General features: G+C 40.8%; 1 protein-coding gene across 5 annotated transcripts in view; it reads left to right on the top strand.

Moving 5' to 3' along the window:
- Window positions 1-13,986, top strand: part of celsr1a (cadherin EGF LAG seven-pass G-type receptor 1a) — a 94,771-nt gene that overhangs the window by 44,433 nt on the left and 36,352 nt on the right. For 3 of the 5 annotated variants that reach the window (XM_039791744.1, XM_039791742.1, XM_039791743.1), the window contains exons 5-7: window positions 561-676; window positions 3,113-3,201; window positions 10,279-10,359. In XM_039791744.1, coding sequence (XP_039647678.1) covers window positions 561-676; window positions 3,113-3,201; window positions 10,279-10,359 — 286 coding nt within the window. The remainder of the gene's footprint in view (window positions 1-560; window positions 677-3,112; window positions 3,202-10,278; window positions 10,360-13,986) is intronic. The other 2 variants (XM_039791745.1, XM_039791746.1) reach the window with 1 other exon arrangement.

Below are 13,986 nucleotides of genomic sequence, written 5' to 3'. Positions count from 1 at the left end.
CTGCCCTGCCGGACTCCCTGGCATCTGCCGGCTGACTCCTCTGCCCTCACCTTAAACTACGAACATACACACACAAACCGCTCCACATGCAAATTTTGCACCCTCGTAGAGCACACTCATGAGTAGGTATTTACCAGGTCTTTCTCCCTCTCTCACACGTGGACACATTCAAGGCAGGGGAACTGTTTCCTCTCTGCGGCCCACTGGCTTCACACATCCTGCCTTTCCTTTCCAAGTGTCTTTTCCTCAAGAGCTCCTCGGCCCTTTCATCATAAAGCTATCTGCAAGGCCTTCAACCGTTCAGTCCCGGTCTGTTTGAGTTGGATTGGTGCTTAGAAATGTGACAGGAAACATGAGCTAGAGCAGAGAAACACAGTTAGAATCCACTCAACCCTTTGTGTGTGACAAATCTGAATATCCATCGTTTTATTTCTCATTTTTGTTCAGATGGGATAAATGAATGATTTGTACAGCAAAAGCAATGCTATTTTGTAGCTTTCAAATACTGTATTTCCATTTTTCAGTTGAAAAAGAATCTAAAATCCCATCTGTCTCTGCAGGTTTGCTACCAGAGAGAGAAATGCTCTACTTCTCTACAACGGCAGATTCAATGAAAAACACGACTTCATCGCTCTGGAGATCATTGACGAGCAGATTCAGCTCACCTTCTCTGGAGGTTAGCCCGCATTTTGTGTGTGTGTGTGTGTGTGTGTGTGTGTGTGTGTGTGTGTGTGTGTGTGTGTGTGTGTGTGTGTGTGTGTGTGTGTGTGTGTGTGTGTGTGTGTGTGTGTGTGTGTGTGTGTGTGTGTGTGTGTGTGTGTGTATGTCTTTTTCATCTACAAAGCAGCCCACAACCATCAATATTTTACTTTTTTTAAGAGACATTTACAATTTACTCAAATTTTCAAACCAACTTTTGTTGTGTTAGAATAGCCATGTCTGAGGATATCAAGAAGCCTTGTTCCAGTAAAAAAAAAAAAAAAAGTAAATGGTAGTTTTTACACATCTGAACTTGAAAACGGGGTAAAAATTGACCCTAACACAATATAAGGGTTAAAGTAATTGTTGGTAATATCAGCTACATTGTAAGTAGATTAACACCGGTGTAAGTGCACTTAATCTTAAGTGACTTTCAAAAGAGCCAGCTAAATAACTCTTATCAGCATGCGTTTTCTTTTGATAAGGCTGTGTGTTTTTGTGTATGTGTATGTTAGTGCATGAATGTATCCTTTTATACCAGAATTTGAACGTGTTCATTTGTGTGTGTGTATGTGTGTTTCTGTATGTGTAGGGAAGAGAGATGGGTGTGTTTTACTGTTTTGAAAGCAGATGCTTCCTTAGAGTGGGAGCTGCCAGACTGATTAATGATACTTAGTGGCTGAAAAACAGCTACTTAATACACACACACACACACACACACACACACACACACACACACACACACACACACACACACACACACACACACACACACACACACACACTAAAGCCTACGCTCTTGAAACTTGACTTTTCTCACAAACAATGCAAGTTTTTAAAACGTGCATGCATACGTACAAATGTGCAAATACTCAGATATTTTACTTAAGTAAAAGAGGTAGTAATACAACAGTGTAGAAATACTCTCGTACATGTGAAAGTCATGCAAAATTTTACATAAAAGTAAAGTACAATTACAAAAGTGCTAGCCTAAAAAAGTACTCATTATGCAAGCTGGCTTACTTCAGAACAATGTATATTATAATATTCAATTATAATTATTTATGTTTCACGTCAATGTTGCATATTATAAAGGAGGGTGTAATTTTCATTACTCTATACACTGCTAGTTTTGGCATTTACCCCTTACCTTATCATAACCTATAATAACACATCATATTAAATTTGTTGATTATATTTTGTATTAGTAATTAGAATCTGCAAAGTAACTAGTAACCTAAATTATCCGATAAATGCAACGGAGTAAAAAGTATTTGCTTCTGAATTGCTGTGAAGTAGAAGTATAAAGTAGCAGAAAATGGAATTACTCACACAATTATACTTAAGCGAGAGCTTTCCACCACTGAATCAAACACATACACAATCATTGTTCAAACTGGTAACAGTTGGATTGCAGATCAAACGCATTCTTTTTTGCTGGAGACCGTTGTTTTCCGAGTTGGTCTACTTTCCCATGGTACCATACAGGGAGGGATCCAGTTCAATATGATTATGTTGGGTGAAGCCTGTTTGGGAGCTGAGCCAACTCCTTGTGCCCCACTTCAAATTTGAAACATGACTAAATGTTGAATGCGTGACTCATCAAATGAAATACTCCGAACTGTGACTCATGGTTAACGAGGGAAATGTGAGGAAAGCCTTTGATTTGTTTGCATTATTTCTCAATGTGTTTCTGTTTTTATGTGGCATACTGTAGTAAACACATGGGCGAAGTAGGACATACACTATATGCATACACTTACACATACTTTGTCCTCTTTCTGTTTCTCAAGTGCACAGTCAGAAAACAGAGCCATCACTTATTAACCCTCACAAAGACACACACATTACGTGTCAGTGTTGCCATACTGTTGACTGATTTCCGGAGCAGTAGATTCCTGCCCAGGCTGCTCCTGCCCTTGACAAACAGAGTAAACCCCCAGTAAATCTGGTGCCATTGTGCTGTAGAATCTTCTCACTAGAGTGATTGATAATGGAGACTAATACTGGCTTTCCCAGTTGATTTATGATCATGGTGTTTGTGTGTGTATGGGTCTGTGTATGTCAAGTAAGGCCACAGTTTGCCTTTAAAGGTAACGTATCAATAACCTGTGGGACTTGAGTGAAGAAGAAATTTCTGTGAGCATTCAGCAGCAGCCTAGCTTAACCATTTAAATTACATGATATCCATAATTCACTTTTGCCGTTTCTCTCTCTTTCCTCTCCCTTTCCCTCGTCCTCTTCTTCACCTTTTTTTTTTATTTTTTTTATTTTCTGTCATATCTTTTCTCCATATTCCCCTCACTCAATTGCTCTCCCCGCCCCTACACCCCTCATCACTGTCACTGTTTTTGTCCGACCTCCCACCCGCCACTCTCTTCCTTTTGTCCTCTCTTCTTCCACCGTCATCCAGGTGAGACAAAGACCACAGTGTCTCCCTACATCCCAGGCGGGGTCAGCGACGGCCAGTGGCACTCTGTCCAGCTCCATTACTACAACAAGGTAAGGAGCTTAATCACCCAACCGACCGCTGCTCCAGAAAATAAGTCTTTTGTCGTGAGATGGACATAAAGCATGAGATGCTGACCCTTCAGAGCTTGCTTTGGAGAGTGTGTAATATGGAAATATCGTGTTGAATATTGAATTGTTTCCTTAAAATGCACAGTCCAACGAGATCATAATTAGCCACCGTTGAGAGTTGATAGGTTCAGGAGTTGTATCGTGGGAGTCAAGGTGTATGAAATATGACTTGCTTTGAGGCTACCGAGGCAGCTGACCTTGGCTGCTGATTTGGGAGATTATCTTAACAGTGCAGGTTTGACTAATGACGTTAACTGGGACACGGGCTCTCCCCTCTGCCTTAGACTTCAACACTGAATTATGGTATAGCTCTTCTGAAAGAAGCGCAAGGGACTGGCTTCAGCTTCAAGGGTCAAAAGTTCATCAACTGTATTTTTGAGCTCGTGTGTGTTTTTGAGTCAAGGGTAGATTGTCTTCATGTGTAACCTATGGATTCTTTTCATAATGGTACAATCTCAATTGAATCTTAATCGCTGACAAAATAATTTCTTTCTTTTACCGCAAGACATGTTGGTGTTTCAACACGTTCCCACGATGGTCTTCTTGCTTCTTTATGAAGTCCAATCTCAGACAAGAGACAGTGATTTTTTTTTTTCACCACCTAGCTCATGTATCCACTTCAGTTGTAATTTTATATTAGAAGAGTTTACACTGCAGTCAATTGCTGGTGTTAATTTCCTACAAACTTCCAAAGCCTGTGGGCATTGTTATTATAATGCTAAACCCGACAGGAAATAAGATAACACTGGCCTTCTAAGCATGTAGACCCCTATAGTTTGTGTCTGGTTTTTACCTGTATAATTCTTCATAACTTAAAAACACCGGTTTGTCAGCTGCATGTGGCATTTTCTCTCAAATTCACTTATAAATCCCGTCAGTGGTCTAATAGAAATGGTAATGTTATGTATGAAAACTTAGCGAATGAAAGAATGGCATTGCTAATATGGCGATGATCTTCATTCTCACACAGCCAATCACTTCTAGCCTTGTGGGCATATTACACACCATATGCTAGCCTTATTTCATAACTTGTAAAGCTAATATGCTAACTGGTATGCATGTGCTATGCTACGTTCTGACAAAAGACATCAATCCTTTTTTTAATTCACCTTTTCCAACCATCTCTTTGCGGCTATTTCTTCCGCTGAAAGCTGTAGCATCAGTGGCCTGACCCAAGACTTTCAGCATCGTATTTCAGCAGCACCTGTGTTTTGCATCTTGTTAAAGAAAGCCTCTTGCTTCCTGGCCTAACGCTAGCATACAATGCACACCTTCTCACATTTCACACGTTGTTCGCTTTTTTTCTTGTGACCAGCTATAGAGCCCATAGCATCTTTGGTAGCCTTGACATGGACCCTTTCATCAACGGTGATGAATCAGGCTACCATACGTGTTAGCTGCAGGGTCACATCTGTATCTATTGTTTAAGGCTACACGTCTGCCTGTTCAACAGCACTGCCTTTATGATGCTAGAGACAAAAGCTTGAACCGTGTAGTGCTTTGTTAACATTGCTGCAAGGCTCCCAAGTACAGGTATTATTTGCACATGTCAAGACGTCTTTGTTTTGTTTATTGGCATGTCTAGTATTTTTAGGGACGTCTCCATGAAAACGAGATTAATTTCCACGTCCGAACAGATTTCCTGCTTTGTTCAAGTTCTGTGCAGTTTACTTTTCTGATTTATTTACCTCTACTGATCCAACAGGCTTCCTCTTTGCTTCTGCGACATGCACTTGCAGGTAGTACACACACATGCATTACACCAGTATTATGAGTGCATCCGAGTGTTATTAGCGTGTAAAGCAAGGGATGTGTGCATTCCACCAATGTCAGTCTCAATACAGACCAGCGATTTGTAAAGCAGGTGACACATTCCGTTAAATTAGCCCAAGGCCGACTGTAGCGCCGACACAGGGTCAGCTTTTCTTCATGTGATGAATGATCAGAAGTCGGATTGACTGGTGGTAATTTAATCCTACATCAGTTGCTGGAGGGTTTAGTGGAAATGTATATGGTAGAAAGCAGTATGTAATGTAATGTTCTCACAATAGATCTGATGTGTTGACATGTGAATGTATGGATGTGAATGAAGGCACACATACTGTATGTCTGTGGCGCATGCAAGAACACTCACACACACATTTGTGTGTAGGTAGCACTGCTTGCATAGCACAGATAGAGACTAGAAAGAAGATCAGGGCCCAATTCTCAAACTGTAATCCAGATAAATGTCTTGCAAACACACATAAATAATGTTCCATATCCGTCCACATCTTCTGGGAGCTTTTCAGGGGCTTTAGCTACCTTATATGGATTGATTTTAGTCAAGATGGCTACTGGTGATGATATATTGTTAGGAGAACAGAAGCCAGTTGCTCCAGTTAAATTCAAACGTAGCCTAGTTATAATTTGTCTTTAAAACAGGTTCTTACGTAGAGATTAGATACTTAATAGAATATTTACACCCAGTAACTGCCAGGTATAACTGTTGCGCAGCTAACTGTTGCGCAGCTAACTGGGCTTACTGGCGAAGCTAATATTAGCGTGCTAATAGAAGTTAAGACCCATCACTTGAAGAAAATTCTGTTTAAAAAAGTTGTAGTAGTACGATTTTAAATTGTATTTCAGAAAAATAACACAATATACCTCAAACAATAAAACATAATTTCACTATGGGCGCCTGGTTAGCTCACCTGGTAGAGCAGGCGCCCATATATAGAGGTTTACTCCTCGACGCAGCGGCTGCGGGTTTGACGCCGACCTGCGGCCCTTTGCTGCATGTCATTCCCCCCTCTATCTCCCCTTTCAAGTCTAAGCTGTCCTATAGAAATTAAGGCCTAAAAATGCCCCAAAAATATAATCTTTAAAACATTATTTCACTAATGTTAGCCCAATTAAACTTGGCCTACTTTTAATATATTAAAATAGATTTATGCATCTTTAAATTAAAACCAGTTGCACCACACAAACTAGTTCTTACATAACGAGTTGTTGTTGTTGTTACTAGATATACTCAGTGAATATTTGCCAGGTGTAAATGCTGCATAGCTTACTGAATTTGCTAACTGACAATCTAACGTTGGGACCAGTTTAGGCCAAAGAGTAAACAAGGGGATATGGAATATGGTCGACACATCTGACCTGACACTTCATGTACACTAGTAAGATTTTAATCTGCATTGCACAAAAATGTAAATTATAAAACATTATGCCTGTAACATTAGCCTAAATTACCAAATAGTAGCTACGTTAGCATAATCTGAAATTGACTCTAAAACTTCTACTTCTCCATCTATGCATATATAGTGAAAAACTAAGTAACAATAATAAATAATAAAATATATTTGATTAGCTCCCTAAAATTGCTGTTTCCTGCAGTTATTATACAGCTCGTGATGCTTGTGACTTTCTTTTTACAGTTGTTTTTGATTGAACAGATAAGATAAGCTATACTTTATTGTCCCCAACGGGAAATTTGTTTTGGAACAGCCCTACATATGTTCACAAGCCAACCAATTTAATCACTTGTTTGAAACTACTGGTGCAACTGAATCCTGGGTTGTTCATCCCACATGAGGCCCCAGTTGTTTCTAACGATCCCAACGGCACGCTCACACAATACACACACGCACACACAGACGGGATTTATTGGGTCAGATGAAGAGGCGGTTGAAGTTGTGCAGGGTTGTATGGGTGCCCCCTTTTAAAGCCGCTGCGGCTGTCTTCAGAAGAACCAGGGTGCCTCTGCAAAAAAACAGATGTCAAAGGTCAGGGGGAGGTTGGCATGACAACAGACATGGACTTGCCATTGTTGCAGTGATCTGGGTCGGTTGGAAAAGCTGTCTATGCGTGTGTTTGCATCTGTGGGGGCAGACAAATAGAGAGCTTGTGTGTGTGTGTGTGTGTGTGTGTGTGTGTGTGTGTGTGTGTGTGTGTGTGTGTGTGTGTGTGTGTGTGTGTGTGTGTGTGTGTGTGTGTGTGTGTGTGTGTGTGTGTGTGTGCATATGGTCGTACTGCTATTAGAAATGCTACACAATGGAAGTGGAAGTATAAAGACATTTTTGAAATTCCACGGTGCAGAATCTCAAGGACAGTTGAGTGTCAGCAAGGCAAATCTAAACAGGAAACACACACAAACGCACACACACAAACATAAAGCGCATAGATGGGTATTCTTGGAGCAGCAGGAGGTTTTGTCTTGGGTTTTCATGTGTGCTAACTACGGGAAATGAAGTCTGTCCTTGCAGGAAATGATGTTATTTAGCTGGACCCTAGGCAGGATGTCAGTTGTATCATGATTCTATCTGCCAGGCCACCTGCATGGATGACATCAGGATACAATAGATGTACAATAGACAAGGGATGCTTGATTTTTTTTTATTACCATTGAACTTTACCTTAACCACAGCCATAATCTCATCATGATAGTTGCATTTCAGAAAATGAACATTTTGCAATAAAAGGCTTTGCCTCGAAGGAAACATTCTAAATGACCATGAACTTTTATTCTTGACCTTAGAAAAAATCTTAACTCAAAGTCCACGTACTAGCTTTTTAAGTAACTTTGAAACAAACAATACACTCCCTGCATTAATAAAGAGTGAGGTGCAGTTGAAAGCTCTGGAGAAAGCTTAAGGGAACTTGAGTTACACTTGTTTTGTCAAACTTTAAATGGAACTTTTAATAATTCATTTGCAGCATTTAGCCTACACTGATTTACACACAGTGATTATATAGTGGCAGTGTCGAACTCTTTTAGTTAGTGGCAATTTCATGATGACCGTAAGTAGCCTACTAATCCATGATGCAAACCCTTTTCATTTTGGTCAGAGTGGTGACAGATAATATGACTTTGTAGCTGCGTCGCATATGATCCATTCCTATGAAACTGTTCCAGGCAGAGTTTGCTTTTTTATTTTTGGTTGGTATGATTTCACATGGGAAGCATGAAAACGATAAACGAGAAGGAACTTGCAGGAATATCAATCACACTTGCGTTCATGTTTCACCAGCTATATTCAAACAAGAATAAAGTATGAAAAACTGCTTATGAGTGAAGCACCAATTAACTGTAAACCCCAGCTTTGAATAAACTATAATTAAGTTCCATGTAATCCAAACTCAGTGAAGCATAGCATGACTGCAGACATGGTATGCCTGTGTGTTTGCAGTACTTTTTATAACGTTGCTTTACGCTGCACTCAGACCTGATATTTGACAGGTTAATAGTGTGACACTGGCTAATATGCCAGGCTATGATATTTACAGCTAGGGTGTGTAGACAGCATTCCCAGACAGGCTTAGCTGGCTCTTATTAACAGCAAGTACCAAAAGTTCACTCTTTCTGCTTCCTCCCTGGCTCTCACTCAGGATACTTTTTGATTGCAAGAGCTATTTAAACATAGAGAGACATCGTATTTTCATAGCTGCTGTATTCAGTTTTGTTTATATTAACAACATGACTAAGTGTATGTGAAAAGGATCAGTCTTAGTGACAAACCCACAGAATATATAACCGGATTCTGCACCAGCAAGATGGAGTCAAAACCAAACTTATCTAAGACATATTCACTCATTACAAATGTTTGATATCAATATGTTACAAATTGAGTTTTTCTCACTGGTCGTCAAGGGGGGGGGGGAGTGCTTTGAGCTGTTAACTAAATCTGTGATATAAAATAAATAGCTCATACCCTCTTCTCTGTATTCTGTCTCTTTGTTGATGTTTTCAGACAAAAACACACGCACACGCACACACACACACACACACACACACACACACACACACACACACACACACACACACACTAACACACACACACACACAGTGGTAATTGCTCTTGAAATACATACACTGCCTGTAAGTGGTTTTTGGATCATCCATCTCCTTGTGTTGTAGGTTTATTACTCATTGTCGAGGCCACACGTGGCTGTCCTGGGTGGCTGTAAAGACTTAGAGGGACAGACGCATACCTTATTAGGTGCCTGACTGTGTCTTGGTGACACACACACACACACACTAACCCATCTCATCAGCTGTGCATTGGGATGTGTGTGCTATGATGAGGGACTGCGACATTGTGTGTTTCTGCACAGACACGGGTACATGTTTGTGTATTTTCTCTGCTAAGTGCTTTTTACAAAGGTTAAGTAGTTATTTTTTTTGAGGTGAAGCCTCAGACTCCACATTTCCCGACAGGGTGTGTTTTTAAAGGAAGGGCTCATGTTATTCTTTGTCTTCTTGACGCAGGTTTCCCCCAGACCTCAAACAGTTAGGGTTATCATCACAGATAAACACACACGTTGCACTTACATCCCAGGAACTGTCATATGGTATCTGTGACTATTTAAACAAAGTAGAGGAGACATGTGGTTTAGTGCTTTTAATCAGTCATTATCATTATTCTAACACATAGTAATGTATAGCTGCAACATGTACAGTAAACATGCTTTTGTGTCAGTGTGGTGTAACTACCTATGTTGACATGTGGAAGCTGGTTTGGGGCTTTCACATGCTTGTTCCCTGTGTTTTTCCTGCTGTAAATTTCACCTGCTCTTCGCAGCATAGCATAGAAGTTCACAGTGTGATACAAATCTGCCAGAGACATCTTTGTCCGAAGGCGGCAGTGCATGAGTTGTGGCCTATTGTGTGAGGTGGTGGGAGAGGTGTTTTTGAAGTGGGCAGGAAGGAATTAGGGCTAACTTTGGATGTCATTATTGTTGGCATATTGGCTGGTAGCTTATCCAACCAGAGATACACTTCAGCACGCATGCCGCTGTGCACACACACATACAGTACATAGCGCACAAAACTATCTGTCTTAATATTTCTGCTGCCGTGCTGGAGACACGAACTTGACTGCAAAAAAAACTCCAAACATGCATATATACATGACAACAAATATATGCACAATCGTCCAACACACATATAGTGACGTGGCTTGGTTGTGGGCTGCAGGTCTAATGAGGTGTCTCTCTCTCACGGTGTCTCTCTCCCAGGACGGGGGGAGTCTGATGGACTCCAGTGGGGCTCTGCGGCTCCCGCTCTATACTGCCTGGCTGGAGCTCAATCAGAAGGAGGTAACCTCTGACCTCTAGCCTAGTCCCCCCCCCTGGTGCTTTTTTCCCCCCCTGGGTCTAATGTAGTCCCTGCTTCTGCTTCTAGTACAGTCTACTGGACTAACTCCACTGTACATGTTTACTTCAGATATCCAGAGGTAGCATGGCCTCTAACACTATGGTGTTAGCTCTAATTTAGTCTGGCTATGGTCTTGTCTGGACTATACAGTAGAAGAGGCTGTAGTAGATTGTGGTGTGGCTTTCTGGTTTTAGTTTGGCCTCAGAAGGTATGTGGACTTGCTTAGTATTTCCAATGTGACTTGGCTTTCTTCTGTCTCCCGTTTTTCGACTTCTTGATGATGAAGTCAAAAAAAAAAAGCAGGGACCCATTCGTCAAAACATTGCTCCATAGCGCTACTACTGGTTAAAAAAAAAACTTCGAGAATGTACAAAACAATCATTTCTGCTTCAGGCTGGTGTTGCATGTTGTCGATGTCACATTCTTCTCCTAAATGAAATGTCTAATGTTTCTCTAGAGCAGTCAGAGGTCACGGTCTGTCTTCACGTAGCAGGTTGGGACCGTTTTGGGACAGTTAGTGTGTTATATAGCAGCGTTGTGGACTTCCTGCCTTTCTCTGTTTATCCATCTACGGAAGTAACCGTGGTGTATAAGGAGAATTGACACAGTAACAGCCCAGTCAGTTCTAATTGCCGTCCCCCATTGAGGTTTGTTCAGGTGAAATAAACATGTCTGAGCCTTGGCAGGCAGACCGGTAGGTAGACACACAGTGAGCAGTGGTTGTGTTTTGCTTGGCAGCATCGTGGCAGGCTGAAGGACTGATTCTGTCAGGGAGGATTAACAACACTCCAAAATCGACAGAGATGGGTCTTATAATGAGCATGGACAGCAAGTGTCTCTGGGCTCACACACTTCTGTTTAGACATCAATTGACTTTAAGGGATTTAAATCTTTAGACTTTATCCTTAATCTACTGTTGTGTTACACTAAGATCCCTGCATGTCTGTAGGGGTTGGTAATAATTGGAGAATTAACTAAATAATAGCAAGATATTAAGTTGAATAAAGCAAATGGCTACACCCAGTTTCAGGCTTCTGCACCTTTGGCTGTTGTACAATTTGTGTGTGTGTGTGTGTGTATGTGTGTGTGTGTGTGCGTGTGTGTGTGCGAGTGATGACCCGTGAGGCAGGGTTAAAATGATTTAGTCGGATGAAGTAATGAAGTAAATACAAACAGAGAATGAGTGAGTGTGTGCGTGCGTGCGTGCATTTGCGTGTGTTTGCAAGTGACGACACGTGAGGCAGGGTTAAAATGATTTAGTCGGATGAGGTAAATACAAACAGCAAAATTAATTGATTATTAAGTATTTATGGCCAAGCAATGAAGCCACTCTGTACAATTTGGATTTTAAAAATATGTTTTTATGCATACACTGAATTGTGTTTTTATAATTGAATAAAGCAAGTCAATTTATAATATGAAAAATGCAACGAAAAGAATATTTAGGGGGGCAAGCAATACTCAAAGTGAAAGGTAATGGACATTGGTGAGTAAAATCTTATAATAATTAAGGGTATTTGTGTAACCCCAGTTCTCTGAATAGTATTAGTGAGATTTCTTACCGAGGGATACACCCCCTCGCATATTTACTTAATATTTAAGCACTTATTTCATAACAGCAGTTTTTCAGTTACTTCTTCTCAGAAGCCAAGCTATTATGTACCTACAGTATAGCTCGAGGCTAACTACAGTAGCTACCGTGTCCTCAAATTGCCGGGCGCTAGTTTATAGTTCAACTCCCTTCATCCAAAAAAAAAAATGTTCCTTGTTTTTTTTTTTACAGTTTCCCAACAGTATTGTGGCCTCTCTATCCTTGCTAGCATACTTTACTTTAGCTACACCTATCAAGCTAACAGCCTAGCGCCCAGGGATAGAGGGGTCCCTTGCAGTCTAAGAACAGTTTAGCTAGTTAGCCTTCAGATACAGGTAAAGAATAGCTCGGCATCTGAAGCGAGAAGAGGTGATTGAAGCCATACGTGAAGACTGTGGGTCTCAACGCAGATGTTACGTCTTAAACACCCACATTTGATCAGAAGATGTGTACAATATTTTGTCATCGAGGAATGGAGATAAATCTGTCACTGCAGACCGCCTTTATACATGACTATCCCAATTACATCTCTTTTTCTCATGTCTATCTATTTCTCTTCACCTTCTCTCATTTTTACATTCCTTCCTTGCTTTCCTGTGATGTGAGGGAGTGTGTGTGTGTGTGTCACCGAAAGGAGAAAATTTCACACACCTCACCTAGCATGACCTAAACCTCTTATTAACGTTGAGAGAGACAGATAGACAGTGGAATTTGGGGGAATGAGAGATAAAAATGTTGAAGTGTAGAAATAAAAAAAAAAGTTGGGATAGAGAACACATCCATATAGTTTATAACCACTCTATACTCCCGGCACTAATGCGTCTTCCTCCTCCTCCTCTTCTTGCGTCTCTCTGTCTCCTCATCTTATCTCTTTCCACTAATGTAAATCTCTTATCGCTTATACGATCCCTATCAAGTTCAGTTTTATTGTGCCACTGCTTTTACTGCTAAACATTAGCATACCTCCTTGTGATCCTTTAATTGCTTTATGTCATGCTCTCTACAAGGCTGTTTAGATAATGTTTAGATGGTCAGATTAAGATTCATGTTGTACTTTTAAAAATAGCTTTTTTACCTAGCTTTTTTTTTTCCTTTCCAGGAATATTTTACTCCAACAGAAGGGAATTTGGTTCTTTGACTGTCAGATCCATAATTCATATTAACTTTTTAACACTGCCGGCACAAACCGATCTTCAATGTAACCTAAAGGGGAATACAACGTATTCTTTGGGCATATAGGGGCACAGCACCCACAGGAGCACTACCAATATCCCGAGCCTCGCAGCCCTTCAGCCGCTGCGTCACCCTCCTCTGCCCGCTGCCTGTCGCTCTCTCTCTTTCTTTTCATCCGTAACGTTGTAGCCTACTCTGGCTCAAATGAATAGCCTACAAACAGTCATCGAGCTATAACGAGCTCATCCACATTGTCGAAATCATTTAAATATTGAGCCATTACATTGAACATTTTTAAGATAAAAGAGGCCTATAATTTCTGTAGCCTACTCCGTAACAACAGACTAACTGAACACCTTTTTCTCGTCTCGCGTTTCAGTCAGTTTCAAAAGACACTTTTAGTAAAATTATGAGCCTGTCAGTACCAAAAAAAGAAAAAATCACTTTAATTGGACAAAAAGCAACCGTGCGTGTGTGTGTGTGTGTTTGAATTATTCCCACTTTTAGGTTTACATAGCCAGAGGACAGGTGAGGTAATGTGGACATGACAGAGTCTCTTGCTGCCAGAGGGAAGGTCTGACACACTAGTCTGTGCATGACAGGGCCAAAAATCAACTACACACACACACACACACACACACACACACACACACACACACACACACACAAACACACACACACTTCTAAGAGAGATACTGATGTTGGTTCAATGCCCATCTTTATTTTGGCTCCAGTTTATGGATACTTTATGATAATAAAGCACACACACACACGCACGCACGCACGCACGCACGCACGCACGCAC

Source organism: Perca fluviatilis, chromosome 23 (genome assembly GCF_010015445.1).
Source record: "Perca fluviatilis chromosome 23, GENO_Pfluv_1.0, whole genome shotgun sequence".
Lineage (NCBI taxonomy): Eukaryota > Metazoa > Chordata > Actinopteri > Perciformes > Percidae > Perca > Perca fluviatilis.
This window is presented reverse-complemented; position numbering and strand designations above follow the sequence as displayed.